At 46.1% G+C, this 8,965-nt stretch overlaps 1 protein-coding gene across 1 annotated transcript in view; it reads left to right on the top strand.

Annotated features, from left to right (window-relative positions):
• The window catches only part of Kiaa1257 (KIAA1257 ortholog), a 97,950-nt gene extending 92,652 nt beyond the window's left edge, over window positions 1-5,298 (top strand). The window contains exons 13-16 of the mRNA XM_029561314.1: window positions 2,713-2,877; window positions 3,367-3,573; window positions 3,667-3,823; window positions 4,997-5,298. Coding sequence (XP_029417174.1) covers window positions 2,713-2,877; window positions 3,367-3,573; window positions 3,667-3,823; window positions 4,997-5,229 — 762 coding nt within the window. The 3' untranslated portion in view covers window positions 5,230-5,298. The remainder of the gene's footprint in view (window positions 1-2,712; window positions 2,878-3,366; window positions 3,574-3,666; window positions 3,824-4,996) is intronic.
• Window positions 5,299-8,965: the final 3,667 nt, after the last annotated feature.

Here is an 8,965-nt window from a genome sequence, read left to right as displayed (position 1 = left end):
CTTAGGTCTGGAATCTTCTAAGAATGCTTTTGGCCTCAGGAACTTGGGTGTTTGTGCTATAGACTTACCCCAAGAGGCCTGAGGATAGTCTAGTTGTTTTTTTTTTAACATATAGTTTTTTGTGTTCTTTGTTCTTTACATATCTTTTGAGTTCTTTATATTTTAGATACAAACCCTCTGTCAGATGTATAGCTGGTAAAGATTTTTCAGGGAGTCCCGCCGCGGAGCGCTGTGCTATAGACTTACCCCAAGAGGCCTGAGGATAGTCTAGTTGTTTTTTTTTTAACATATAGTTTTTTGTGTTCTTTGTTCTTTACATATCTTTTGAGTTCTTTATATTTTAGATACAAACCCTCTGTCAGATGTATAGCTGGTAAAGATTTTTCGTAGGCTGCTACTTCTCTCAAATGATGGCGTCCTTTGTCATACAGAAGCTTTTTAGCTTCTTGAGGTCCCGTTTGTCAATTGTTGGTCCTAATGCCTGCACTATCAGGGTCCTGTTCAGAAAGTCCTTTCCTGTGTCTATAAGTTCCAGTATATTCTTTATTTCTCCTCTATTGGATTCTGTCCTTTTCCTTTTTTTTTTTGTTGATGTTCCTGGTGATTGAACCCAGGGCCTGGCACATACTAGGCAAAGGCTCTACCACTGAACTACATACACAGCCCTTGGTTTTCTGACACAGGTCTCTTTATGTAGCTCAGTTTGGCCTCAAACTCCTGATTTCTTTCCTCAGCCTTCCAAGTGGTGACTTGGTGGGTATACACCATGTTCAAATCATTTCTGCTTTTATTCACAAAGAAGCACACAGGTAAAACCATTTTATTACTTCTGCATCTTCCCTGAAAAGAGAATAATCCTTATTTCCTTCCTGAGCTTGATGCAGAAGCTCCCCTGCCCTTATCCAAACCCAATTTAACACAGCACGGAAAGTCAGCCATGGCCAGAGACGGTCACCTGTGTTACTTTAGGTCATAGTTTCCCCTGACCACACCATGAAAACCTATCCAACTTCTGGGCATCTGAACTGTAAATTTTGATTCTTCTGTACAAATTGGATAGAATAGTGGCTAGCTGTGTGTGCTAGTTAGCATCATTGGGAAGCCTCAGGTTTTTAGTCTTTGTAATTCCAGGTTGGATGGTGGCCTGTTGGGCCAGATGGCCTTTTGTGATCACTCTGGGATTAAAAAGTTAGCACTGGTATTCAAGATTTTTTAAATTTATTATTTTTATTTTATGTGTAAGAATGTATATAGGCATATAGGCAGGAGCACCCAATGTTGTGTAGTGCCTGCAGAGGACAGAAGAGGGTGATGGATCCCTTGGAGCTGGAGCTAGGGAGGGCAGTTTTTAGCTGCTGTGTGGGTGCTGGGAATAGAACTCGGGTCCTCTGCAAGAGCAGCCAGTGCTCTTAACCATTGAGCCATCTGTTCAGTCTGATTCAAATTTTTGTTGGGGCAGGGGGAGGAAAGGGTTTATTTTATTTCACATCTCCCAGGTCACAGTTCATCACCGAGGGAAACCAAAACAGGAACTCAGGGCAGAAACCTGGAGCAAAAATATGGAGGAATACTGCTTACTGGCACATGGATGACCCTAAATGTCTGATAATAAGTAGAGTAGAGACATTTACTATGCTGGATAGCTTTAGTGTCAACTTGACACACCTGGGTTGAGGGAGCCTCAATTGGGGGATTGCCTCTATTGGACCCGCCTGTGGCCATGTCTGAGGGGCATCTTCTTGATGAGTGATGTGGGAGGGCCCAGCCCACTTTGGGTTGTGCCACCCCTGGGCAGGTGGGCCTGTGTTGCATAAGAAAGCAGGCTCAGCAGGGGCCAGAGAGCAAGCCAGTAAGCAGCATTCCTCCATGGCCTGTGTTCCAGCTCCTGCCTCCAGGTTCCTGCCCTGAGTTCCTACCTTGGGCTCCCTGATGAACTGCGATCTGGGAGATGTAAGCTGAATAAACCCTTTCCTCCACAAGTTGGTATTGCTCAGAGTGTTTTGTCACAGCAATGAAGACACAAACCAGGACATTTACCAATTTGAAAGCACTCTGACAATGACAAGAGAAAACTGTTAGCAAATGCATGTTTCTAACTTTGAACAATGGTCAAATATAAAGTTTGTGCATAGAGGGATACTGAATTCGTAGAAAAAAAGAAACACAAATTCTCTACACAATCACATGGAAGAAAAATGTTCTGTAAAGTTAGTTGCTTATACTGTCAAATTGTTGTGATTTTGTACTAATATTTGCTTACATGTATCCATATGCTTATTGTTAAGTTCATACTTAAAACTACAATTATATATGATATCTGTCATAAATAGCTTTAGTCGTTAACTTGATAAACCTAGGTAGAGGGAATTTCAATTTTTTCAAAAAGATTTATTTATTTTTATTTTTTATGTATGAATGTTTTGCCTGCATGTATGTAAGTTCATCATTTGCATGCAGTGCCTGCAGAGGCCAGAAGAGGGAGTCTGATTCCCTGGTGCTGGAGTTACAGATGGTTGTAAGCCACCATGTATGTGCTGGGAACCAAACCCGGGTCCCAAGGGTACTCTTAACCACTGAACTATATTGCTAGTTCCAGTATTCAAGAATTTTCAATCAGTACCTGCACTGTGACCAGAGATCATCTACTGTACATGAGAAGAAGCTCATGGAAAGGGGCTTGGTGTGGGTAACAACTGCCATCTCACTCTTCAGAAAAATATCGCAGAAGCCTTCCAGTTCACCAAGAAGCCTCCAGAGTCAGTGGTGAAGGCAATTCGAATTTCCATTCCTGATAACAAACCTGTCCACAACTACAGTATCCAGACCCTGAATTCCGCAGAGCTTGCTAAGAAGATGATGTATCAAGAGATGGCCAAGGTGAGGGACAGTCCTTAACCAGATAATGGTGGTTGACTAACACACTGAGCTTTTTTCTCTCTGAGGTCAGCAGGGGCCTTGTGAGCAGATGAAGTCAATCAACTAGGGGAAGTGGACAAGGGATCAGGGCTAGGAGAGGAGTGTGACTCACACTCTAGGGAGAGCCAAGGGTGCTCAGCACAACATACATGGCTGAAAAGAGTGCAGAGGCTGTTCCTCTGGGGAGTGCTCTGTTGTTGCTGTGGAGGCAACTGTTACCCAGAAGGAAAAGCCTCTGTTTAGTCTTTCAGTATCTGTTTCATGTAAAAAAAAAAAGCCTGCTTCTTTTCTCACAGGGCTGGCATACAGTTCAGTTAATTTGAATGCCTTATAGTATCAGGACCCTGTGTCACTATATCCCCAGTTGTGTCTGACACCTGCTTGGAAGCCTGATGGCTACTCAACCTTACCCAACATTGTTCCTAGCAAAGTTTGTTGCCTCACTTCTAGGAACCAGGAAAGAGATTCACATACTCACAGAATTACCTCTCAGCTACGTTGGAGCCTCAGGACTCAGAAGAAGAGAAGAGGAAAGGCCAGAAGAAGTCCTGCCAGGCCTGGCTCCCAGCCAGTGGATTCCATGTATGGGGTCTCCAGAGCAACCTTGAAAGCAACCATCAGCATCTCAGACTGCCACCCATGGGAGAGCTAAATGAGGTCTCCAGGAAGGATCAGGGCCTCATGTGTGTGTGTATGTGTGTGTGGGTTCCTTAGGGATGTCTTTCGTTCTTACTTGTTCCTCTGATTTAGGAATGGAAGGAACGTGAACTGTTTGCTAACGTGCTGAAGCCTGTGTTGGATCGGGAGAGGTGGAGCTGGGGCCAGTGCCACCAGGACTTTGATCTGTATAAGAAACCACCACCTTTCCTTGAGGTGCCCCCTCCTCCAGCTCCAAAGCCTAAAACTGGTAAGACAGTACCTCTCTGAGCTGGACCTCTGGGGGCTGCTGGGAAGCAGAGCTCTGGTCCATTGGGCATATGTAGCACTGTCAGCTGGTTTTGTATTCACATTCATGTTTTCTAGAAAGTCAAGATTCAGAATGGGTCTGCTAGAAGGGACTAGGGCCAGGGCTGGAACTCAGGATAGCTGGGCTCTAGGCCTATTTGTGGTACTGGTTGTATGGTTTTGGACAGATGTCTTCATGCTCTGGGCCTGGTTTCTTTTCTTTTTTTTAAAATGAATATATTTATTAATTATTTTTATTTTATGTGTATGAGCATTTTGCCTGCATGTATATAAGTGTACCACATGGATGCAATGCTTATGGAAGTCAGAAGTGACATCACATCCCCTGGAACTGGAGTTATGGATGGTTGTTAGGCACCATGGGAACCAAATCCCTGTCCTCTGCAAGAGCAGCCAGTGGTCTTAACTGCTGAGCCATATCTCCAGCCCCTGGTTTATTGGGCCTGGTTTATTGTCCTGGTCAGCTTAGGATAGAGACATGTGACCTCATGGGGACCTTTCAACTCCCTTCCAGCTCTAGATGCTGTTGTAATCATTTGGGGGAAGTGTGTGATATCAGAGGCACAGGTCTTTCTTCCTCTTCATATGTCTGTTTATGATGACTGACTCACATTTATTGGGTAGACGAGGCAGAACATTTGTTCAAAGAGGAGCAAAAGTTTATCTAGAAATTAGATTTGCCAGAGAAAAATTCACAGAAGGCTAGATTCGATGAACAAGGCTGATTGTCTCCTCGCTGACTCCCTGTGGACATCGGGTAATGTGGGAACAGCTCCATGAAACAGGAGGAAGTGCAGACAACTTTGTTGACTGCACTTTGTCCACATGTGTGGAGGCTGCTCCTATTCTTCTGAGTGGGGCCTGAGCCTCTGAGACAGGAGAGGAGATTCTGGGTGCTGGACTGTCCCAGGCTTAGCATCTGTGAGACTGTTTTCTCCTTAGTGAAGTGGATGTCTGTTGGCTACTCTGGTATGATGTGTGTGAAGAACCTGGTATGCAGTAGGTGCTAGTGACTGCATCTGCTCCCTTCACCAGGGTGAGGAAGATGGAGGTAAGCAACCGGTGAGGATGCTGGGTTCATGGGCATGTTACTCACCCACCTGTCTTCTCTCAGATAGGAGACCGAAGGCAAACATCCAGTCTTCTGAGCAGCATGGATACGGCCAAGTCACATCAAAGCCACATAGCTCCCATGGCAGCATCTCTGTGCATCCCCAAGACGTACCCTCTCCCACTGATCATCACCTGGGCCTAGGGACCCCAACTCACCAAGCCATCCCTTCCCTTGACTCTCCAACAAGGCTACAAAACCCAAATCCCCCCTTCCCCAGCTGTTGGCTTCATTAAAGTGTGGCACGGTAAAGGGGCTTGGGTTAGTAGTCACGACCCTGTCCCAAACTCACTCTGGTCCTAAGAACAAGCTTCTCAGTGTCTCTGGGCCTGTTTCTTGTGTGGGGCCATGTGGGTTTCACCTGGTAATCATGGTTCTAGAGCCTAATATGAATGGAGTGTCGGATGTGATAACATGGCCTTTATCCCATACATAGGGATGAGGATGTTGGCTACATGCTTAAATATCAGCTGTTCCTCCACAGTGGGCAGGGGTAAAGGTTCAGAGTGGATGCCTGCTACCTCCTACTGCCCTTCCAGAGCCATATCTTTGCTGTCTTAGTCAGCCATTGTTCTTTAGCAACTTGTGGCCAATGGAGCCATTCCAGGGTGTTGTGGGTGACTTGCCTCTTCTGCCCCATGTTTTTCTTTCTCTGTATGGCAGTTGTTAAGGCGAGATCAAGACCCAGAAATTTGTATGATATCCAAGGCCAGTACTCACTGGCCTCAATGTTACCTTTAGCAATGAGAGCCTCACAAAGAAGCCTCTTGCATTCATCCCTAGGTGGCTGGCTTCTCTTTATTCCAGGGAGCTTTTCTCTACCTGGAAGGTGCCCCTTACCCAGTACGGGTACCCCAGTACCATGTAGGACTGCTCCAATCCCATGGTGATCAAGATTTCTGTTCTAGGCCTGGCCTCAAAGGTGGCTACTAGGTACAAAATAATCCTGTGGATACTGGCTCTGTGTGTGTGTGTGTGTGTGTGTGTGTGTGTGTGTGTGTGTGTACGCATGCACGCACTGCTATGACCCAAGCCAGCAGGGTCGTCTTACCTTCCCAACAAGTAATAGCACCTTGGCCAAATTAATGCACATTCTCCTTCAGCTTGCTGGCACTGTCCTGCCAGGGCAGAAAACAGAGTCTGCCCCACATCTCTTCCTACCATGACCCACCTCTACTTGACCCATCTGACATAGCCAGGGGATCCAGGTAGAACAGAGGTGGAGTTGGGCATCTGAGTTCTCTCCCAACTTCCCTGGAGGAGCCTAGATGTTAGTTGTGTCCTTCTGGAGTGGGAACACCAGAAAGGCATTCAAATGTAGTAGTGGTGTGCTGAGCCTACTCCAAGATTGGGGAGTACAAACACCAGAATTGCCTGTCACCCCCAGGTCTATGGCTCAGCCTATCAAGTTCCAAAACCTCCAGCCAATGGTTTCTGTGGTCACATTGCTTACTTTTGCCTCACTGCAGGAAGCCTGCAGTCCTATGGTTCAAGGTCTGGCAGCTGGCTCCCACTGCCTAGTGGCATGGCACCCTGAAGCTCTGTTCTCTCCTATGGGTGGGCATATGGCTTCTTATAGAATGTTTCTCTAAGCCTATCAGGGAAGAAACAGCTGTATGGCCAGCTTCCCAGCAGTTAGGGGGTCTGAAATATCCTATTAACACCCTGTATTAGGTTCCAGCAGGGATGTGATTGCTCTACCCTGGAATGAGGGCAGAGGAGAAGAATAGACAAAGAAGGGCAGAAAAGAGAAACTGGTCTCATGCTGGCCTGTGGGTTGGAGACTATGTGAAGGACATCTCTATTTACCCCAGTTTCTGAAATACCAGTCACCGCCATGTGGAAGATGGGACCCACTAGGGCATTGAGAAAATGGGGATCTAGAGAGTGGTACGATTCTTAGGGTAGGGAATTGAGGGCTACCTGGGTAGCTGGTTCTCCTGCCACTCAAAGGTGAGGGGCAAGCTGGAGTCCTAGTTCTCCATGCCCTGCAGTCACCAACCAAATGTTGCTTACTTGCATCAGCCTTGGAGGGAGCTTGTGTGTGAAGGTGTACTCTCCACTCACTGCCCCATTCTTCCCTGGGATCAGGTAGCCCTTAACTCTGACCTTTGGGCAGGTGGGATCTGAAGGGAAGAATGGAGAACACTGTGTCGGGATGAAGCCAGTGTGCTGAAAGTCTGTCATGGCAGTGTTCTCTGTGTCCATCATTGTGAAAGTCAACAGCAGGCTCAGCAGTGCTGCCTGTGATTTGGCAGGCCTGGCCACCACCCACTGCCCACATGGCAGAGGCTCTAGCAGACTGAGGAGCTAGGCATGGGGAGCAGGCTGTGCTCAGGTATCAGGGATGGATGGTGGTGCTGACTCAAAGGCATGGTGTCCCATTGGGACCCCAACCCATGATGGCCAACACTGTATGGGCTACTCCTTTCTCTAAGTCCTAAATTCCTCATTAAAACTGACACTAGGGCAGATGGCTAAGTGGGTAAAGTTCTTGCTGTGTAAGCATGGGAACCTGAATTGGCACCCCCAGCTCCCATGTGGAAAGCTGGGTGTGGTGGCACATACCTGTTACCCCCATGCTGGGGTGGGCAGGAGGACCCCTGGAGCCTGAGGACCAGCTAGTCTTGCCAAAATGGTGAGCTCCAGGTATAGTGAGAGACCCTATCTCAAAAATTAAGGTAGAGAAGCAATTGAGGAAGACACCCAGAATTTAACCATTGGCCTCCACATGGATGAGCATACCCACACATACACAAACACACACAATTCATGAAAATTCAGCCCAAACCCAACAATACAACTGACACCAGATTTTCCTGGGTGGTGAGGGGCATGATGCCCAGGGCATAGCAAGTGTAGGACAGATCTGTGTTGAGAACAGAATTCCCAGAGATGCTGCAAACACTGAGAAGCACTTGGTAGCCTCAGGGGCCTATGATTGCTCCAAGGAATGTCTCAGTGCTCACATCCCCCCACCCCAGGCAGGTGTTTGTTTCTAAGGCCCAAAAGGCTTGTGCCTTCCATTCACAGTAATGGTGCTGTGAGCCAGAATGCCCTGACCCAGTCTTCATAGCTGACACTTCCCTGAAGTTGGGCAGGCACCATGGATAGAGGAGTTCCCACAGGAGGGCAAGTGGCTGTGGAGACTGAATTGCCCAGAAATACTGCTTTACTCCCTGTTTTCCTAGTGCTAACTACTATACGTAGTCTGAGCCTCTCACCAAACTGCCTGAGATTGTTGGGGTTAGGGTTAGGGTTAGGGTTAGGATTAGGATAAATGTTATGGTTAGGTTAGGGCTGGGTGGTTCATTAAAATATAAAGTATATAATATATTAAAATACAGTATAAAATATGAAATATTTTGTTAAGAATGATTTTCTAAATTCAAAAATTTTGTAAAGAAGTTGAGCATGGTGGCACATGCCTTTAATCCCAGCATTCGGGAGGCAGAGGCAGATGGATCTCTTTGAGATGGAGGCCAGCCTGGTCTACATAGTGAGTTCCAGGCCAGCTGGAGCTACAGGGAGACCCCATCTCAAAAAGATAAAAAAATTTTTATTGTAAAGAAAAAAGAAAGCTGGGACTAGGTGGAGCTACAAGGAGATCTTGTCTCAAAAATATATTTAAAAAAATAAAAAGAAAGAAAAGAAAAGAAGTAAAGCAAGCATCAAGTATAAAAAGATATAAAAAGGTATATGACACATACTCTTGGTAAAGGAAGTTAAAGGACAAATAAAATGATGTTGGATGAGAAAGCAGACAATTTCTTAATTTCTTTTTGCATGTATATGTATGTGTAGTGTATGTACACACATGTATGTGCATGTTCACATGTGTGTCCAGGCACATGTGTGTATGATTGCACGTGTGTGCATGTATTTATGTAGGCCAGAAGTTGATGTTGGATGTCTACCTTAATTGCTTTCAACACACACCTTTAAATCTCAGCACTTAGGAGGCAGAGGCAG

Source organism: Nannospalax galili, unplaced genomic scaffold, assembly GCF_000622305.1.
Source record: "Nannospalax galili isolate Female #2095 unplaced genomic scaffold, S.galili_v1.0 scaffold332, whole genome shotgun sequence".
Lineage (NCBI taxonomy): Eukaryota > Metazoa > Chordata > Mammalia > Rodentia > Spalacidae > Nannospalax > Nannospalax galili.
The sequence above is the reverse complement of the archived record's forward strand: the minus strand, read 5'-3'. Positions and strand labels throughout refer to the sequence as shown.